Here is a 22,184-nt window from a genome sequence, read left to right as displayed (position 1 = left end):
CCTCTTTATATCTTGAACTACCATTTGGGTACTCAGGGTTGACAATGTTTTGGAGCGATGGTTAGTACAGAAAGACCCTACAAGCAACTTGGTGGTGTTTGTAGCTAGATAGCACCTTTCATTGCTGGCCTTAGCAGTCCGACCTTTGAAATGAAGGTAGTGACAACATTACTGAGCATCATAAATTTCATTCCTGCAGTAATAGAAGATCTAGATCCCTAACAACTTCATGCTTTCTTCAGACATGAACTGTTACATTGTTGTGAGCTGGGCTATTTATAAAAATAGAAATAGGTATGTCATGGTCCTCCCTTCCCAGCTTCTTTATCTAAACTCTTTTCATGTAAAGCAGGAATGCTATTGTTTATTTGGCTTTAAAAAAAAAAAAACAACAACTATTTAAAAAAACTTCTCACAATTATTGTAAACAAAACAGTTGATTGTGAGTATATCAGATTTTTTTTCTTTTTTTCTTTTACTGTTTGAGCCAATTTTTTCTAGTCCAAACAAAATTCTGAACCGTAATAAACACAGACTTTACTCTTTCCTTGGCCAGTGTGCAAATCTCCAGGGCGTCAAGATGCTGTGTTCTAATGCAGAGGGAGCATCCTTGAAGTTGTGTAATTTTGAAGATCCCTCTGGTCTCAAAGCCAATTTAGAAGGTAAGAGTCTCTCTGTAATTACCTTCTCTAAAGTAAAAACACATTAAATAAAAAGCTCAGCAAAATAATTGTTACTGGTAAAACATAACCATAGGGAGGAACATTTCTCTGTCTTAGAGGATTTGCAAACGGCTAAGCCATTGTTTGGTCTCAGTAATGGAAACCAGCATGTTGAACTCAGAAATTGTGGCCTCCAGTATTTAAGGAAGCTTTAGTTGGAGATAAGTATCAACATCTTAAATGTCCAAACAGAACAGCATTGTTTTTTAAACTTTTTATTTTATATTGGAATATAGCTGATTAACAATGCTGTGAATGTTTCAGGTGAACAATAAAGGGACTCAGCCATACATAAACATGTATTCATTCTCCCCTAAACTCCCCTCCAATCCAGGCTGACACATAACATTTAGCAGAGTTCCCTGTACTATATAGTTGGTCTTTGTTGGTTATCCATTTTAAATATAGCAGTGTGTACCTGTCCATCCCCATCTCCCTAACTATCCCTTCCCCCAGGGCACCATAACAGAACACCATAGTCTTAATGTGGACCAAAATGAAGAATTTCAGTTTGCATAAAGCCAAGAGGGTTTTTTTTAATCACTTTTGGATGTAAGGCTTTGTTTGTGAATTCCTTATTGCTTTGTTTTTTGTCCATGAACTTGTCATTTTGTATATCTAGAAGACACACAACTCATTCCCATCACCGTAAATTTTTGGAGGCATATTTAAAAGTGCAAACTCTAGGACCAAATTGAATTCCTCCTTCAAAAATACAGACTAAAACACGAATTCTTAATTCATAGTATAAGCAAACAGATTGTTAACAAAGAACTCAATATGTATGTACATTGATCAAGAGACAGATTTATAATTCAGTCATTTCCAAAGGATGCAGAGGTCAACATTTACCCCTGTTAAGTCATCTTGCATCTTTTGAAGATAAATGACTATAAATATTTTTAAGTTCAACTGCTCCTAAAATATATTCACTTTAGGTGCTAACCTGAAAGGTGTGGATATGGAAGGAAGTCAAATGACAGGAATTAACCTGAGAGTTGCGACCTTAAAGAATGCAAAGCTGAAGAACTGTAACCTCAGAGGGGCAACGCTGGCAGGAACTGATCTGGAGGTGAGACACTGAGTTTTTGTTCATCCAGGATGTCTGAGTAGCTCCTGCAAAATGTATTGAAATAAAACAAAGTGGTTGGCTGTTCAGTACTGCCAGGTAACATGCCAACCGGGCTGATGGAACACTTTTCTTTCAGTTGCTTGTTTAAACAAATTTGAATTCCAGAGCAGAATCTGCTTACCTAAGTTACAGATGCTAGGTTCAGATTTTATTTTTAATTGGAGTAGAATTTCTTTACAATGTTGTTAGTTTCTGCTGGTACTACAACATCAGCCATAGGTATACATACATCCCATCCCGTCCGTCTGCGTCATCACCGAGCGCTGCGCTGGGCTCCCTGTGCTCTGCAGCAGCCTCCCACTGTCTCTCTTACACAAGCGCATGTGTATAGGTCAGTGCGGCTCTGTCTCGCTCGCTCCTTCCCTGCCTCGTGTCCACAAGTCTGTTCTCTACGTCTCTGTTCCTGCCATGCTAAGAGGTTCATCAGTACCATTTTTCTAGATTGCATATTTGAAGATTGATCTGGCATTCAGTCTGAGCTGATTTCTCCTCTTTTCCTTGGGTCTCCCTCAGGTAGATACATTTGATATATGCTTTTTTAATCCACTTGATTGTGGTTTTCTTAAATTTTAATTCAAAACAGAATTAAATAGGGCAAGATTATTTCTCAAACTTGTCACGAAATTGAAATGATATCTGTGTTTGAAATCAGGTTCAGGGAAAGCCTTTTCTAAATTGGCCTCATACTCTTTTTTTTGAATCTCAACCTGAGACTTTAATTCTGTCCAGCCAGTCTTCTTTTTCATCAGAATTGTCTGGTATTATCATCTTGAGTTGCAGATTGAGCTGGCAGACTGCATAGCTGTTAATGGATCGGTATCACTGTCTGATAGCTCTTTCGGCAACAGTGGCATGTTTTGTGGCTGTGATGCTCGGTGCAGCACTTATCAGCCACATCTGGCTATTGAGCCAGAGCAACCAAGGGATGGATTTGTAAATTGTACTTAATTAAAATTCATTTAAATGTAAACTGCTATATGTGACTAGGAGTATTTTATTGACCAGTACAGACCTATACAAGAAAATCTGGCATAGATTGGATTCTAGAGAATAGAATGTCAACAATTAGGTTGATTTTTGTTTTAATGTTTTCATCTTGTTCTTTTTTCGTTATAACACTAAGAGTACTGTTTCTGTGTTTTTGTCTATCCTTCTTTCACTCTATACTTCCCTCCTATGCAGTCTTATTCAGTCCTAAGGTCCAAAATACAACCCTTAATTCAGTGATCCTGTTTCATAGCCAGCATCTAGATTTCTCATCTGAATTCACTTTGTTCTTTTGATAGCTCTCAGCAGCATAGTAGCAGGCCCCGTTGAACTTGAAGGCAAAAAGAACCAGCTTAAGACTGAAGGTATAAACCTATTATAAGTAGTTATTTAACTTTTTTAATATTGTTACTGTCACCTAAGATGAGGATTTTTTTCGTTTCAGTTAGCATCTGACTACACGTGAGTTCTTTATTTAAACAGTAGAAAGCCTCCCTTTATCTGATTGCAAAGACTAATCAGGATGACTGTTGGGGCAGCTGCTAACCCTCTATCCTATGAAGGTTATGTGCAGTCACCCTTCTCTCTAACCATCATCCCCACCATCCCCAGGGACTTAGCCAAAATCCCTGTCCCATCTGTCACTCTCTGACCTCAAGAGAAATTTGAAAGCAGCTAACAGTTGTGGTTACAGTGCTGTGTATAGATCTGTTAAAACTCACTGAATTGTATACATAATTGGGGGGTTAAAAGCAATTCCTTACTCTAAGAATGTTAATGTTAGGCAGTTACATGATACAATTTAATTATTAAGTAAAATCCTTTTCTCTGTTTAAAAATCTGAGTCTTCCCCATCCCCATGCCTTTCATTATTGTTCATGGATTGTGGTAAAACCATTAAGTCACTCAGTCGTGTCCGACTCTCTTGCGACCCCATGGACTCTAGCCCACCCGGCTCTTCTGTCCATCAGATTCTCCAGGCAAGAATACTGGAGTGAGTTGCCATGCCCTCCTCCAGGGGATCTTCCCAATCCAGGGATCCAACTCACATCTGCATTTGCAGGCAGGTTCTTTACCACTAGCACTACCTGGGAAGCCCCAGAGAGATGTATAACTAAATCAGTTTGCTGTATACCTGAAACTGACACAACATGGTAAGTCAGCTATGTGTGTTTTAGTCACTAAGTTATGTCTGACTCTTGCGACCCCATGGACTGTAGCCTGCCAGGCTTCTCTGCCCATGGGATTTTCCAGGCAAGAATTCTGGAGTGGGTTGCCATTTCCTTCTCCAAAACCAACTAGACTCCAGTATAAATTTTAAAAAAAGAATAAAGATTATCTCAGGTTCCAGAAATTAGTTTCTGATGCTCAGACCCTCTGAGTTTGTCTGGCAGTGGAGCTGCTTCCTTTCAAGCCCCATATTCCCAGGGGAGTCCATAAAATTGTTTAGATACATTTTACATTCTGGATTTTAAATGCTTAAAATTCAAAAGGGACATGCTTCATCGTTAACCTTTGTTTATATATTTTTGTAGTGGTGAGCCTGAGTAAGCATCAACTAGAGAGAAAATAAACAGAAGAAAATATGGCTTTCTCCTAAGACTTCTGAAACTTTTCCAGAAATAACTGAGTTTTATTCTATAGGAACCTTTTCCTGATATGCCCCAGGAACCATTTTAAGAAGGAACACATAAGCCCTTTAATCTGTTAGTTCCATGAATACTGTTTGTGTCCTGCAGAATTGTGACCTGTCTGGATGTGACCTTCAAGAAGCCAACTTGAGGGGTTCCAACGTGAAGGGCGCCATCTTTGAAGAGATGCTAACACCACTACACATGTCACAGAGCGTCAGATGAGAGGCCTGGAGGGAGGAAGTTGCCGAAGATGAGAAACGTTTTCCTTATCACTCTTCTTTCTCCACCCACTCGGTTATCTAGAAGAAATAACACTGTAAGGGAATTAAAGAAACATTTAGAGGATTATGCTTGTTCTCAGAGGTGCGTAAGGGGAGAAAAGTGACTTTTCCTCCCACGTTCTGATTTTTAACAGAGAAGCACTCCTTCAGTAGATTTAGGGAAGCTAGATTAGATTGCTGCCTTTGGAGTGGAGTAGGGGGATTTGCCTGGTGGCCTTCCGACCAGGAATAAATAGTATCTATTATATTTGCTTTTAAATAGGCATGATGTTGAAATACCATCTGGGTTTGAAATGCATTTGAGGATTTTAATTTATGAAAAGCACAACATATGCAATTATATTTATTGACTCTCTAGATGCAGTATGGATATTTAAATTGTTGAACTTTACAATTTTGCAGAAGTTGTTCAGGTTTCTAAATAGCTTTAGTGGGGCCTCTCCTACTTTGAATATCTGTCACACCATGGAAGATGGTAAGATCAGACTCCCCAAGGCTCTCTTTTCAGGTTCATTTTAAGAATTTTTTTTAAAAGTACAGAACAGTAGCTAAATTAAAGAAACCCTGTTACTGATTGAGATAGAGTGGCAGGAAAGAGACATCATATTCCTCCCTGTACAGTCAAAACAAGCATAGGAAGAGAGTTGAAAACCAAAAACCCAAGGTGCATAATTAACATTCATTTAATTCAAATGCCAGATAAAGAAGGCCAGCTTGGAAATAGGTGTGAAATCCAAACCCACTGCCATCAAAGCTATAAAATATGAATGAATATGGCAGATTCATCTTTTAGAAGTCAACAGATCTGCAGCTCTGACCCTACAGTGGGGAATGAAGAATTTTAAACTGACAGTTTGACTATAGTTATCAAAAAGCTTAAATGGAAATAAAGGTATTGGGCTGGTTCCAAGACGGACTACCAGTTCAGTCAGCACCTTGGTTCTTACAGTTCTGGTGTGTTGTAGTTTAATACATTTTAGCCTGGCTCCCTTGAGTCACTTGCTCTGCAGGGGCAGGGCCTGAACTTCCTTACCAGTAACTGGTGTGTCCTTATGTCGACCCCAAGAGCAGGGATGTAAGCTGTGTCCAAATGGGTTCTGAATTCTCCAGACTCATCCATGTGAGGCAAGGAATCATTAAAAACCACTTTGTCTCCTGTGGGAGAATGACACGTCTTCAGTATTTACATAGCTTATTCTTCTATACATATGCAAAGCTTTCCTTAACAGTAAAGGGTACATATGCATAAGTGGGAGGAGATAGACCTTTACAGGCGAAGGAAAGCAACTTCAGAAATGAATTATTTTCTTTGCTTTATTATTTTTACCGAGACAGAGAAGTATTGTATTGAGAGATAATCTATTTTCATAATCAATATGTGCCTAAATTATATTTAAATCATTTCACTCTGTACTATATTTTCAATAATTAGAGAATGTGTTGTTCATCCACTTAAGGGTACCTCTGTAGACATAACCTAAACCTGCAGAAGAATCCTAAAGATCCAAACACAGTATGCTTAGAAAATGCAGATTTTGGATCTCATGTGTCCTGCATTAATAAACGATGTGAAATGTTGAAAAAGTGTTTCTTGTCTTGCTTTTGAAAATTAGAACTTTCCAAATTTACTTAATTTCTTCAGTATGCGTTTAAGACCAGCCCTGAGGGTCTATGTGAAAAAGAAGAAAGTGCCTTTAAATTTATTTGTTGAAGCATGATTATTTTATGATCCTCTTCTTAAAATCCACCATGCTAACAACACAGACATTTCATTAATGCTGAACAAAAGAAAAGGCTATCTTCTAATAACTTATTTGTGTTACTCTTTAGCCGATGAACATTTTTACCTGTTAGGTTTGTGAGATACATTGTCCCTCAAGTGCTCTTGCTGGAAAACCAGGAGAAAGAAGTTTAAGCAGGAAGAAACATTTCAAAACTCCCATTAACCCTTGCAATGAAACATGATTGTACACATAGTTTTAAAACACAGTTGTTTGGGGAGGGGCGGGAAAGGCTAGAAAAGGGTTTTAAACTAGATAAGCTAATGATCTACATTGAGAAAATTTGTACTCATGTACCTGTTTAGAGCAATATGTATTATGCTGTAATAGTCTTTTAAATGTAATTTCAAAGCAATGAAATATTGTATATTCATTTTCTTACAAAGTTTTCCATCATAAATCAACACTTGGGGTATTTTCTCCAACTGTTCATTTTATGAATTGGCAATAAATCTACCTCTAGTCAACTTTAAATCATCTTTAATATATGAAAAACCCTAGTAGTTTTTTAAATCTCCAAGGAAATACTGTCTTTAAAGGTACAACTCTACAAAGAAAAGCAGTTGTTACTTTTCACAAAGTACCTTATGCAAGGATTAATTATCTGAAACCCTGTCACAACCTTAGATATGTCAGCAGGAGTTCATGAGTCCTTCCTGCTGAGATTTTACATTAGGACAAAGAAGGTTTCCATCTGTCATTCAGCAAGATTGTGTGTGTTATATTCAGTCGCTCAAGTCGTGTCTGACTTTGTGACCCCATGGACTCCTCTGTCCATGGGCTACCCAGGCAAGAATATTGGAGTGGGTTGCCGTTTACTCCTCTGGGGGATCTTCCCAAGCCAGAGATCAAACCCGTGTCTTTTGCGTCTCCTGCATTGGGAGGTAGATTTTTTACCACTAGCTCTACCTACTAAATCATTGTTAGATTTTAATAATTTTGAGGTGCTTTTTTTAAATGCTCAAAAAATGAAGCCATTTTCCCTTTATAGAGCCATACTTTAGGAGATGTCTAAATTTAGGGGAAAAAAGTGTATAACTGTAAAATTCAATTATTTAAATCCTATTTACTAATCTACGTTGGAACTGTAACAAGGATCAGTTTGTCACCAAACCTCCACATTCCATTAATTGTATATTTGTTTGATACCCGATTTGGTGCCATAGAAAATAAACAACTTTGGCTTTGCCTTTGAGATCTATGACAATGCTAAGGCAGGCTTCAAGGGCATGACACATAGTGAAGGAAATCACAGACCATGTGGCTGCGTTCATCTAAAAATTTCAAAGAATTTTTCAAAGACTGAATGTCAACTGAAGGAAATTGGCTACCAGTAATCCAGGGAAGCTTGCTGCTGCTGCTAAGTCACTTCAGTCGTGTCCGACTCTCTGTGACCCCATAGATGGAAGCCCACCAGGCTCCCCCGTCCCTGGGATTCTCCAGGCAAGAACACGAGTGGGTTGCCATTTCCTTCTCCACCAGGGAAGCTTAACCAGGGATAAAAGATTAACATGACAAGGGTCAAAGTCTCAACTCCCCTTTCATTCAGTTCAATTCAGTTGCTCAGTCATGTCCGACTCTTTGCGACCCCATGAATCACAGAACGCCAGGCCCCCCTGTCCATCACCAACTCCCAGAGTTCACTCAAACTCATGTCCATCGAGTCGGTGATGCCATCCAGCCATCTCACTGTCGTCCCCTTCTCCTCCCGCCCCCAATCCCTCCCAGCATCAAGGTCTTTTTCCAGTGAGTCCACTCTTCACATGAGGTGGCCAAAGTATTGGAGTTTCAGCTTTAGCATCAGTCCTTCCAATGAACACCCAGGATTGATCTCCTTTAGAATGGACTGGTTGGATCTCCTTGCAGTCCAGGGGACTCTCAAGAGTCTTCTCCAGCATCACAGTTCAAAAGCATCAATTCTTCGGCAATCAGCTTTCTTCATAGTCCAACTCACATCCATACATGACCACGGGAAAAACCATAGCCTTGACTAGACGGACCTTGGTTGGCAAAGTAATGTCTCTGCTTTTTAATATCTAGGTTGGTCATAACTTCCAAGAAGTGTCTCTTAATTTCATGGCTGCAATCAGCATCTGCAGTGATTTTGGAGCCCCCCAAAATAAAGTCGCTGACACTGCTTCCACTGTTTACCCATCTATTTCCCATGAAGTGATGGGACCAGATGCCATGATCTTTGTTTTCTGAATGTTGAGCTTCAAGCCAACCTTTTCACTCTCCTCTTTCACTTTCATCAAGAGGCTTTTTAGTTCCTCTTCACTTTATGCCATAAGGGTGGTGTCATCTGCATATCTGAGGTTATTGATATTTTTCCCGGCAATCTTGATTCCAGCTTGTGCTTCTTCCAGCCCAGCGTTCCTCATGATGTACTCTCAACCAAAAACACATCTGCTTCAGCAATACTGTTACAAGCACATCACAACTTAAACAGCATCCATTGTTCAAACAAAATGGACTCTTGTTGAAAACCAGCCTATCATTACCTTCATAGGGAGATGAGATTCCATTCCTCCATGTCAGAAAGGTGCTTAAATTATTCAAAGTGTCTAAATGAGATAAAGTTAATCACTTACATTCTATTTTCTAATTCCCCCTAGATTTGCAATTAAAGTTCATCCTCTTCTCTACCCTATCACAGATCTGACAGCCTCCACTGAGGTGGCTGGGCAAAGAAGTTTATTTGGGTAGAACAACATTGCTTTTTATGCCAAAATCCTTGCAGATGTAATTATTCCAGAGAACACTGGGCAACAGCTGACTGATGTAGCATCCTACTCAAGGAGAAATTTCCAATCTTAACTCTTAAAGTGAACACACATCCAGTTATTTTGAAACAATTTACTGCTTAGTGAATGTAACAGACCTTCATCCAACTGGACATGAAGATTTAATTCTGAGTCCGTTAAAACACATCTTTGATGCAGAAGAGGAAACAGATCTAATCAGGTTAAAAGGTCCTTACCTTTCATTCATTCATTCCAATGTATTGAATGCTGACTAAATGCTGCGGACTCATTAATAGATGTTTAAATAAGATGCGATCTTTGAGTATCATGACTTAGAGACTGGAGTAAAGTATGGGAAGATAATTATGTATTCAAATAAATATAATGAGTAATGGTTCTCTTTTTTAAATGCTTTTACTGTGTAAATATAACGTCCAGCAGGTCACTTCTGAGGTGGAATGTCTGTCTCTGAAATTTAGATCATGAGATCTGCTTTGTAGGGCTGTAATAATGAGCAAGGTTAGCCTCATTCACATGCCAGGTAACTATTTTTTCTCATCTTTGTACTCCCACAACCTTTAGCATAGGGATTTGTGTCTTTTAACTCAGTAACCATCTACTGAAATGAGCTGAACCTCTGGTTGGTTATTTTTGCACTTAGCACATTCAAACTGCAACTTTTCTCCTTACCTTTTTGATACTGTAGAAGGCTTGCAAGAAAGACAGTGTGGTATACAGGATGGAATACTACTCAGCCGTAAAAAAGGACGGAATAATACCATTTGCAGCAACATGGATTGACCTAGAGATTATCATACTAAGTGAGCCAGGCAGACAAACATCATATGCTATTGTTTATATGTGAGATCTCAAAAAGCAGAGACATTACTTGGCCAACAAAGGTCCGTCTAGTCAAGGCTATGGTCTTTCCCATGGTCATGTAGGGATGTGAGAGTTGGACTGTGAACAAAGCTGATTGCCGAAGAATTCATGCTTTTGAACTTGTACTGCAAGGAGATCCAACCAGTCCATTCTAAAGGAGATCAATCCTGGGTGTTCATCGGAAGGACTGATGCTAAAGCTGAAACTGCAATACTTTGGCCACCTCATGCGACGAGTTGACTCATTGGAAAAGACTCTGATGCTGGGAAAGGTTGGGAGCGGGAGGAGAAGGGGACGACAGAGAATGAGATGGCTGGATGGCATCGCCGACTCTGTGGACGTGAGTTTGAGTGAACTCCGGGAGTTGGTGATGGACAGGGAGGCCTGGCGTGCTGTGATTCATGGGGTCGCAGAGAGTCGGACACGACTGAGCGACTGAACTGAACTGAAACATGGCACAAACGAACTTATTTACAAAACTGAAATAGAATCCGAGACATAGAAAGCACATTTAGGGTTACCAGAGGAAAAGGGAGGGGATAATTGAGTTTGGGATCAGCAGATGATACACATTCAGTTCAGCTCCGTCGCTCAGTCGTGTCCGACTCTCCGCGACCCCATGAATCACAGCACGCCAGGCGTCCCGGTCCATCACCAACTCCCAGAGTTCACTCAAACTCATGTCCATCGAGTTGGTGATGCCATCCAGCCATCTCATTCTCTGTCATCCCCTTCTCCTCCCTCCCCCAATCCTTCCTAGTATCAGACTCTTTTCCAGTGAGTCAACTCGTCGCATGAGGTGGCCAAAGTATTGCAGTTTCAGCTTTAGCATCAGTCCTTCTGATGAACACCCAGGACTGATCTCCTTTAGAATGGACTGGTTGGATCTCCTTGCAGTACAAGGGACTCTCAAGAGTCTTCTCCAACACCACAGTTCAAAAGGATCAATTCTTCAGCGATCAGCTTTCTTCACAGTCCAACTCTCACATCCATACATGACCACGGGAAAAACCATAGCCTTGACTAGACGGTGATACACATTACTGTATATAAAACATAAACAACAAGGACATACTGTATAGCACAGGACTCTACACTCAATATTTTGTAATAACCTATAAGGGAAAAGCACCTGAAAAAGAATAAATGTATATATATTTTTTGTTGTGTGTATATACATATATATATACACACATGCACACACATATATACACACGCATATGGGCTTCCCTGGTAGCTCAGCTGGTAAAGAATCCACCTGCAATGAGGGAGACCTGGGTTCGATCCCTGGGTTGGGAAGCTCCCTGGAAGAGGGCAAGGCAACCCATTCCAGTATCCTGGCCTGGAGAATCCCCATGGACAGCGAAGTCTGGTGGGCTACAGTTCATAGGGTCACAGAGTCAGACACAACTGAGTAAGCACATTCATACATACATACATATATGCGTACATATTTATATATGTATAACGGAATCACTTTGCTGTGCACCTGAAACTAACACAACGTTGTAAGTCAGTTTATTTCAGTTTAGTTGCTCTGTCGTGTCCGACTCTGTGACCCCATGAATTGCAACTGGGCAGGCCTCCCTGTCCATCACCAACTCCCAGAATTTACCCAAACTCATATGTCTATCGAGTCAGTGACACCATTCAGCCATCTCATCCTCTGTCGTCTCCTTCTCCTCCTGCCCCCAATCCCTCCCAGCATCAGGGTCTTTTCCAATGAGTCAACTCTTCACATGAGGTGGCCAAAGTATTGGGGTATCAGCCTCAGCATCAGTCCTTCCAATGAACACCCAGGACTGGTCTCCTTTAGGATGGACTGGTTGGATCTCCTTGCAGTCCAAGGGACTCTCAAGAGTCTTCTCCAACACCACAGTTCAAAAGGATCAATTCTTCGGCACTCAGCTTTCTTCACAGTCCAACTCTCACATCCATACATGACCACTGGAAAAACCATAGCCTTGAGCAGACGGACCTTTGTTGGCAAAGTAACATCTCTCCTTTTTAATATGCTATCTTCATAACTTTCCTTCCAAGAAGTAAGCGTCTTAATTTCATGGCTGCAATCACCATCTGCAGTGATTTAGGAGCCCCCCAAAATAAAGTCTGACACTGTTTCCACTGTTTCCCCATCTATTTCCCATTAAGTGATGGGACCAGATGCTATGATCTTCGTTTTCTGAATGTTGAGCTTCAAGCCAACTTTTTCACTCTCCTCTCACTTTCATCAAGAGGCTTTTTAGTTCCTCTTCACTTTCTGCCATTAAGGGTGGTGTCATCTGCATATCTGAGGTGACTGATATTTCTCCCAGCATTCTTGATTCCAGCTTGTGCTTCATCCAGCCCAGCATTTCTCACGATGTACTCTGCATATAAGTTAAATAAGCAGGGTGACAATATACAGCCTTGATGTATTCCTTTTCCTGTTTGGAACCAGTCCATTGTTCCATGTCCAGTTCTAACTGTTGCTTCCTGACCTGCATACAGGTTTCTCAAGAGGCAGGTCAGGTGTTCTGGTATTCCCATCTCTTTCAGAATTTTCCACAATTTATTGTGATCCACCCAGTCAAAGGCTTTGGCATCAAGCAGAAAGATGTTTTTCTGGAACTCTCTTGCTTTTTCCATGATCCAGCGGATGTTGGCAATTTGATCTCTGGTGCCTCTGCCTTTTCTAAAACCAGCTTGAACATCTGAAAGTTCACAGTTCACATATTGCTGAAGCCTGGCTTGGAGAATTTTGAGCATGACTTTACTAGCGTGTGAGATGAGTGCAATTGTGCAGTAGTTTGAGCACTCTTTGGCATTGCCTTTCTTTGGGATTGGAATGAAAACTGACCTTTTCCAGTCCTGTGGGCACTGCTGAATTTCCAGATTTGCTGGCATATTGGATGCAGCACTTTCATAGCATCATCTTTCAGGATTTGAAATAGCTCAACTGGTATTTCATCACCTCCACTAGCTTTGTTCATAGTGATTCTTTCTAAAGCCCACTTGACTTCACATTCCAGGATGTCTGGCTCTAGGTGAGTGATCACACCATCGTGATTATCTGGGTCATGAAGATCATTTTTGTACAGTTCTTTTGTGTATTCTTGCCACCTCTTCTTAATTTCTTCTGCTTCTGTTAGGTCCATACCATTTCTGTCCTTTATTGAGCCCATCTTTGCATGATATGTTCCCTTGGTATCTCTAATTTTCTTGAAGAGATCTCTAGTCTTTTCCACGTGATTGTTTTCCCCTATTTCTTTGCATTGATCACTGAGGAAGGCTTTCTTATCTCTCCTTGCTATTCTGATTCAAATGGATATATCTTTCCTTTTCTCCTTTGCTTTTCGCTTCCCTTCTTTTCACAGCTATTTGTAAGTCCTCCACAGACAGCCATTTTGCTCTTTTGCATTTCTTTTTCTTGGGGATGGTCTTGATCCCTGTCTCCTGTTCATCAGGCACTCTATCAGATCTAGTCCCTTAAATCTATTTCTCTCCACTGTATAATCATAAGGGATTTGAATGAGGTCATACGTGAATGGTCTAGTGGTTTTCCCTATTTTCATCTATTTAAGTCTGAATTTGGCAATAAGGAGTTCATGATCCGAGCCACAGTCAGCTCCCAGTCTTGTTTTTGCAGAATATATAGAGTTTCCCCATCTTTGGTTGCAAAGAATATAATCAATCTGATTTCGGTGTTGACTATCTGGTGATGTCCATGTGTAGAGTCTTCTCCTGTGTTGTTGGAAGAGGGTGTTTGCTATGACCAGTGCGTTCTCTTGGCAAAACTCTATTGGCCTTTGCCCTGCTTCATTCCGTATTTCAAGGCCAAATTTGCCTGTTACTCCAGGTATCTCTTGACTTCCTACTTTTGCATTCCAGTCCCCTGTAATGAAAGGGACATCTTTTTTGGGTGTTAGTTCTAAAAGGTCTTGTAGGTTTTCATAAAACCGTTCAACTTCAGCTTCTTCAGCGTTACTGGTTGGGGCATAGACTTGGATCACCGTGATACTGAATGGTTGCCTTGGAAATGAACAGAGATCTTTCTGTTGCTTCTGAGATTGCATCCAAGTACTGCATTTCGGATTCTTCTGTTGACCATGATGGCTACTCCATTTCTTCTAAGGGATTCCTGCCCACAGTGAAGTGAAAGTCGCTCAGTCGTGTCCGACTCTTTGCGATCCCATAGACTATACAGTCCATGGAATTCTCCTGGCCAGAATACTGGAGTGGGTAGCCTTTCCCTTCTCCAATGGAATCTCAAACTTAACTTTAAAACCTTTAAGGGCTAGGAAAGTCATCTCAAAGGCTTATCACAGATTTTGCCTAACAGATCTGAGTGAATTCCTCCCTTTCTTAAGGTCTCCAAAACTGAGATTTCTGTACCTGTTAGTGAGATAACCTTCTTAGTTTATCTGATAAAGTTACTGGAAGCCTAAGAGTTTCCAGTCTCTGAAGGGGTCAGACAGAGAAAAATGTTAAATGCTTCAATTTGTCTATTAAATACCATTTTACCAAATTACTGTTAAGTCATAATTAATTAGAGGGGAAGGTTTCCTAAAATCTGGAAAACACAGATTCAAACCAGTAATTTTTCAGAAACCATAAAAGTTATAAGCATATTTGCCAGTTCATTCGGTCCTTTTGTTAACCTTTGTACAGTCATCAGGTTTTTCACTAGAATCTTTAAATTTCTTACCCAGTTCAGAAACTTGTATTTATCCAAAAGTCCTTTTTATAAACCTTCTGGAAGAGGAAGCATTTTCACAAGAAACTTGGTTAGTGCTGTGACAACACTTTAAGATAGTAATCAGAATTATGGCAACATTTTACCTGAATATATCAGAATTTATATATAAATTGTTTCTAGGATATCTGTATTATTAACATTTACCATACAATATACCCGAGACTTATTATTCACTTGACAATACTTCCCGTGTAATTTAACATGGAAGTTGAACCCAATTAGTGTAGTATATATAATGGCCATATGAGTTAATTTCACCCATTCCAGTCCATTTTAGTTCACTGATTCCTAGAATGTCAACATTCACTCTTGCCATCTCCTGTTTTTGACCACTTCCAGTTTGCCTTGATTCATGGACCTAACATTCCAGGTTCCTATGCAATATTACTCTTTATAGCATTGGACCTTGCTTCTATCACCAGTCACATCCACAACTGTGTATTGTTTTTGCTTTGGCTCCCTCCCTTCATTCTTTCTGGAGTTATTTCTTCACTGTTCTCCTGTAGCATATTGGGCACCCACCAACCTGGGGAGTTCCTCTTTCAGTATCCTATCATTTTGCCTTTTCATACTGTTCATGGGGTTCTCAAGGCAAGAATACTGAAGTGGTTTGCCATTCCCTTCTATAGTGGACCACATTCTGTCAGACCTCTGACAGAATTGTTGTAAGTCAACAATACTACAATTTTCAAAAATAAAGAGACTTCCCTGGTGGTCCAGAAGTTGAGATTCCACACTTCCACTGGAAAGGGTGTGAGTTCGATCCCTGGTTGGGGAATTAAGATCCTGCATGATGGAGCCAAAAACTTAAATAAACAGACCTGCTGTATACACAGGGAATTCTACTCAATACTCTGTGATGACCTATAAGGGAGGCGAGTTGGGGGAGAGAGTGTGTATACGTATATGTATGGCTGGTTCCCTTTGCTGTACAACAGAGGGTACACAGCCTTGTCAATCAACTACACTCCAATAAAAATTTTAAAAAATAATAAATAGTCAAAGAAGAAACTTGGAGGGTAGAAGACTAGGGGATTTCCAAACTCCTACCATCTACTTTAGCAATTCTGTATGGGTTTGGGACAGTACCAATACTCACTTCTTATTACTTATAACTCAGCTTGTTTTACACACGGGGAATCTAAGAGCTGAGACCTGCTCCTATACATCCTGACTATACAATTACTATTACATGGGCTCCTTTGTGACAGTTGCCATGTGTGCCATTTAGCATGACTTAGTCTAAGACAGCTATTTTCCTTGAACTCTTGATTGGCCTGTCAGTTTCCTCAAGGGAATTTTACCTAGCTAGATTTTAATCTCTTTGAATTGTGGCCTTGACTATAAAAGTCTTAGGTGAGATTTTAATGGCCAAGATTTAACTAAATTTAACAGATACATCAGTGGGTGTTCCAATTATATACACCATTAAAGGCTTGATGCGAGGCTTTAAGAAATTACTATTGAAAAAAAAAAAAACATATTCCATGTGCAATGCAGTTTACCAGTGGGGAAGATTTCAGAGTCTTGGAGAAGTTTCATATAAAAAGGGAGCTAGAAAAATGAACAGTCAGATTCAACACACTTCAAAGGAAGCTTGAGATTTGGGGGATTCTCTGCTCTCAAACAGGTAAAATGCTTTGTATTTCTAGTACTTTTGTTTAGACTGCATGCTATTGTCTGTCTATAGGGCATTTTATACCCTAAGGCCTTAAGGCCAAATGTGGTGTCTAAAGACGCCTTGACCTTCTTGGTCCTTGTCAGCTCCAGCCACAGAGCTCCAGTCTGTGGGGAACTGAAAGAGCACATCAACCAATATCTGATTCTGTCTTTAGCTTCCTCCCCACCAATGGAAATTTAATCTGTGAGAATTCCACATGTCATCAGATGGCTGAAGGCTGCTGTGGCCAGGGAGGCAGCTGGTCTGGGACTTGGAGCTTTGAAAAGTGTGAGGTCCTTTCTCATACTCACAGATGGTCCAGTCAGCGGTCATGTGGAAGACCAAAGGACACACACTCAGCAAAACGCAATTAGCACCGTAGGGTAACCACTTAATGTCAAGCAACTTTTATTAGCCAGAGACTTCTAGTCAGAGCCACTTTTCAGAGCAGATGGCCAAATTTTCTTTATCTCAGGAAAGACTCTCAATCACAGGGGAAGAAAGTACTAAGGCAAAGAGTGAATTTGATAAAGAAGGAATCCTGAGGTTTGGATAACCAAATAAATAATAAAAATCAGAATCGTTTAGTTCTGAAAAGTACTCAACATGTTAAAGGACTGGCTTTGTCTCCAAGGCAAGAAAGTACCTGTATGTGACAACCGTAGATCACTCCCACTTTCGTCTTGTGCCGGGTGAGTGACCCCAGTGTTAGGCTTTTCGCCAGAGAGGTCTTTGCTTAACCCAGTCTGGGTACATTTTTCTCACTGTGTTAATATTCCTCAGAATGGAGCCGACTCCCAAATATCTAGCTGGACTAATCCTGCTGACTCTCTGTGTGGTGGGTTGCTCTGGTCAACACTGGTCCTATGGGTTGCGCCCTGGAGGAAAGAGAAATGCTGAGAACGTGATTGATTCTTTCCAAGAGGTAAGTCCCTCTCAACTTGAAAATGAGATGTGGCTTATGTGATCCAATTGAAGAATATTAAAATCCTGTGTGCCCAAGTGTGCTATGGATTCTTGCCCCTGACCCAGGTGTTCCTGGGGAGATAAGGCACTTCCCAAGTCAAGTCCCATTCCTGCTTTAATTCAGAGACCAGTGGAACAAAGAACAGGAATGATTCCAAAGGAACAGGTGCAAAGGAGCGAGCTATACTCTAAGGATACAGAATTGCCAAAAGACCTAGAAACAATAAGGCTTCCTGGGTGGCTCAGTGGTAAAGAATCATCTGCCTGCAATGCAGGAAACCTGGGTTCCATCTCTGGGTCAGGAAGATCCCCTGGAGGAGGAAATGGCAACCCACTCCAGTATTCTTGCCTGGAGAATCCTATGGACAGAGGAGCCTGGCGGGCTACAGTCCACGGGGTCGCAAAGAGTTGGACACGACTGAAGTGACTTAGCACATGCACAGTGTGAAATAAAGAAGCCCAGTATCCTCTCCGCAGACTATTTTTGAAGCAATTCTCTATTATCTATGACATATTTAGTAAAAACTAGAAAAGGAGATCAATCCCAGTCATAACTATAAGCACTTGTAATTTTTTGTATACCGTCTCCTTGTGAGGTTCAAAGTACTTCATTCTCATCACCTCTAGGGAGAAAAATATTCTCTCTCCTTCCTATGGCCTCCAGAGCTGCACACCAATCTATAAAAGTGTCTGACAACATCCCATAAAAAATTTTTTTTAAATCTTACATGTTACATGGTGCAGCCAGAAAATAAAAAAACAAAAACATTTTTTAAAAGGAGAATTGAAAAAAATAACGTCCCCATCCCAACTCGCAACTTTCTCAGTCCCACAGTCCCCTGACTTCACCTTCCACACAGAATTTTTGGTGGAAACGAAAAATCCCATTTCATTTCTTTACCACCATCTTCAATAATCTTTTTTTGCAGATAGCCAAAGAGGTTGAACAGCCAGTAGAACCTAAGCGCTGTGGGTGCATTGTTCACCAGTCCCATTCTCCTCTGAGGGACCTGAAAGAAGCTCTGGTGAGTTACAATGTTAACAACATGGAGCTTTATAAATGGATGGGTCCTGGGTACCACTTCTTTGGTCATCCTCTTAGGACAACTCCTCTCAGCCACTGCAGGGCTTACCTTTCTGATGGCCTGAATTCCTCGTGTACTGGGCCCTTGTCATTTCTTAACACCCTTTTTCAGTGGTTACACTGAAAAAGGCTGGAACCTTTTTTCCTTTCTTAAATTGAAATCTCTTTGCAAACTGTGTTCACTAATCTCAGCTCTGGCTTAAGAATGACTGACAAATTTCTTTCCACAGCTACATGTCAGTGCTTCAAGTATATTCATCAAACTCTCTAGATTATTCTTCTCTAGGCTCATCCACACTTCTCCACCAAATTCTTCAAGAGTTCTTGGTATAACACGGTTTTCCCCAGGAAATGTAGAAATAAAAAATGGTACACTACAGAATTTTCTTTCATTTTGGAATAAAAAAGCCCCAACTGATCAATTTACAATTCAGAGCCACAGATTTGATTTCTGGTTTTCTGATTGGACAAACCAGTTTCCAAATTCCCACCCTAAATGGAAATCTACTAACTCAATGTAGGTTTTTTATTGTTTTAAAAAATGTTTGAAGAGTCTTGAATATAGAAATTGAATCCTGAATTCAATATTGATATTCTCTGAGCAATGTGGTCCACTTATTTGCAGCAGTTAGAAGGCATTACAGGCTTTCCTGGTGGCTCAGATGGTGAAGAATCTATCTGCAGTGTGGGAGACCTGGGTTCAATCCCTGGGTTGGGAAGATCCCCTGAAGAAGGGCATGGCAACCCACTCCAGTATCCCTGCCTGGAGAATTCTATGGAGAAAGCATTACAGTTCATTTTCAGTTATGCCCAGGAACAGAGAAAGCCTGAATACATCACATCTGCAGATGAGTGATACGACAAAGAAAAAGTGGGCAGGGACTTCTCTGGTGGTCCAGTGGCTAAGGCTCCATGCTCCCAATGCAGAGGGCCTGGGTTCAATCCCTGGTCAGAGAACTAGCTCCCACATGCCACAGCTAAGACCAGCTGCAGCCAAATACATTTTTTAAAATAAATCACTAAAATGTAAAAACCACTCTTTTTTAAAAAAAGTGGACAAATATCTTTATTTCCTTTTTTTCTAATCCTACCTACGTCATGATAAAATAAAAGCAAGCTGTGACATTTTCTGAATTTGACACTAGAAAGACAGAATTGAGGCAAAGACTGGATTAATATTAGACAAACAAGTCAAAAGACAAACTTCTCTTTCACCTCTGTCTTCACACCCTATACTTAGAAACAATGTATTAATAGATCTTATGTTTATTTGATTTATAAAGCACGATCCAGCTCTCTAGCACTTTTTACTGAAAAAAAAAAAACAAATGGATTATTTAAATATCAATATTTTAAAAAATTAAATATCAAAAACAATGACATTCAGCTCAAAAAATCAACTTTGATATATTTATTGCTGACTTATTTTTCAGGAAAGTCTGATTGAAGAGGAAACTGGGCAGAGGAAGATATAAATCCACAGGATCAGAAAAACTGATAACACTGAAGTATAATTCTGATTTTGAAACCTGTGACCCATTTAACGTCTGTTAATTGTGTGAATTTCAGAAATTCTTACACCAGGTTGCATGGATTTCATGATGGAAGTGCTTGTATTGGGAATAAAATGGCATAAATGTTAAGTCTTTCTCTAACTCAGAACTCTGGTGTGGGAGGGACATGGTAAGCCTCCCTACATACTACTGTGTTAAGTCGCTGTGTTAAGTCCTATCCAGCTCTTTGTAACCCTATGGACTGTAGCCCACCAGGCTCCTCTGTCCAGAGGATTCTCCAGGCAAGAATACTGGAGTGGGTTGCCAGGCCCTCCTCCAGGGGATCTTCCTGACTCAGGGATCAAATAAGGGTCTCTTATGTCTCCTGTACTGGCAGGTAGATTTTTTTTTTTTTTTTTTACCACTAGTGCCACCTGGGAAGCCCACAAGCCTCCAAGGGTGTGCTCCTAAATGTGTTGACAGTGTGGGGGAGGGGTGTGGGGTGCAGAGAAGAGGAGATAACACAAAGGCAACGTTATTGTTGACCCACGGAATCCATGGCTCCCTTCCTCCTCCACTCCCACCAGCAACCTCTACTCACAGGACAATCACTCTAAGCCCAATACGAATTCAGTCCAGTTTTCTGTGGGGTGAAAGCTTTCTCTCTGACCTACAGAAGTAAGATGGGGCCAAGGCCAAAGTTTCCCTACTCCCTCCTCCAGATTGTCTCCAATCCCTTTGTAAGTCAACCAGAGACTGAGAGAGGCTTTGGGGAAAGGAGGCCTCACTGGGCTCCTGGTCCAATGATCCTTTGGGCTCCATTTGGTCCCCTAGGTTCATCAGAGCAAGAGGTGCATAATGAGGTTTGGACCAAGCCCTAAAAATAATACTGTTCCCCTAATTTTTCTGATTACTTCTCTTCAGAAATACATGGATTATAGACAGTTGAAGACAGGTGTCAGGTGTTCCCATGTCCCATGGCCAAACAGCACTGGCACCATTCATTCTCCAGAATGGACTAGATATAATAGCTGCATAAATATTTTCATTAATCCTTGGAACAGCCTTGGAAAGTGGATGTTATTACTTCCCTTTAAAATGAGGAAATGAGAGAGAACAAGATGGCGGAGGAGTAGGTGGAAGTGGAGTATATCTCCCTCCATTGATACATCAGGAATATACCATTAGACACAGAAGTGCGTGCAAAACTCCAGCTGAGAGCAGACAGGACTACCTGACCAGCAGAAACGAATATATAAACCCGTGCAAACCTCGGTAGGAACTTGGGGGAAAAACAGGAGTGTTTGTAGGACTGGACCCACCCTCAGCAGGTGGGGGAACTGAAGCAGGGGTCTGATACCCACATGGGGGCAACTGTCTGCATCAGAGGAGAAACATTTAAGGCTGAGAGTAAAACAGCTGAACTGTGGCAGCCTAAATGGAATAAGAATCAGACAGTCCTTGCCACAGCCATACATACCCCAGAGGGCACAGCAGCTCGGAGCTGGAGTTTAGGGATTGTGGAGCAACCCCAGGGTGAGGGCTGCTGTTGATTGCAGAGAGACAGACTGAGGGGGTGTGAAGGAGGAGATCATGGTGGGAAAAGCCTGTGGAGGAAAACCAGGCAGCCATGGAAGCAAGGCGATACTGCTGAGTCACACGAAGGCGGTGGAGCCATCACCATAGCCTCTCCCCACACACCAGCATTAGCAGCTGAATAATAGAGAGGCTGGCCCATCAAACGCCTGACACGCTGAACTACAGAGTAGGGTCCCACCCAGGGTGCCCCTTTAAGTGCCTGATGTGCCGATCTACAGAGTAGGACCCCGGTCATGGAAGCCCTCTAACTGCCTGAATGGGAGAAGCTATAGAGAAAGACTGGCCAAAGAGGCCTTCTAATTGCCAGCTACAAGAGGCTTGAAAAAAGACTGATAGGGCCATAATTCCTGTGGTGGAGGACTTCCCTGGTGGCTCAGATGGTAAAGTGTCTGCCTATAATGCTGGAGACCCGGGTTCCATCCCTGGGTCAGGAAGATCCCCTGGAGAAGGAAATGCAACCCACTCTTGCCTGGAGAATCCC

General features: G+C 41.0%; 2 protein-coding genes across 3 annotated transcripts in view; both read left to right on the top strand.

Moving 5' to 3' along the window:
• Window positions 1–6,746, top strand: part of KCTD9 (potassium channel tetramerization domain containing 9) — an 83,434-nt gene extending 76,688 nt beyond the window's left edge. The window contains exons 10-12 of one of the 2 annotated variants that reach the window (XM_088838046.1): window positions 557–662; window positions 1,661–1,794; window positions 4,581–6,746. In XM_088838046.1, coding sequence (XP_088694172.1) covers window positions 557–662; window positions 1,661–1,794; window positions 4,581–4,697 — 357 coding nt within the window. In that variant the 3' untranslated portion in view covers window positions 4,698–6,746. The remainder of the gene's footprint in view (window positions 1–556; window positions 663–1,660; window positions 1,795–4,580) is intronic. The other variant, XM_055427244.2, reaches the window with a different exon arrangement.
• A 10,584-nt stretch (window positions 6,747–17,330) lies between these two features.
• On the top strand, window positions 17,331–20,086 carry GNRH1 (gonadotropin releasing hormone 1). Its single transcript, XM_055428149.2, has 3 exons — window positions 17,331–17,486; window positions 18,457–18,552; window positions 20,045–20,086. The coding sequence occupies exons 1-3, from the start codon at window positions 17,346–17,348 to the stop codon at window positions 20,084–20,086; spliced, it is 279 nt and encodes a 92-aa protein (XP_055284124.1). The 5' UTR covers window positions 17,331–17,345.
• The last annotated feature ends 2,098 nt before the right edge of the window (window positions 20,087–22,184 follow it).

The sequence above is a fragment of the Moschus berezovskii genome, chromosome 7 (genome assembly GCF_049115385.1).
Source record: "Moschus berezovskii isolate FMDL1 chromosome 7, NW_MosBer_1.0, whole genome shotgun sequence".
NCBI classification, from domain to species: Eukaryota; Metazoa; Chordata; class Mammalia; order Artiodactyla; family Moschidae; genus Moschus; species Moschus berezovskii.
This window is presented reverse-complemented; position numbering and strand designations above follow the sequence as displayed.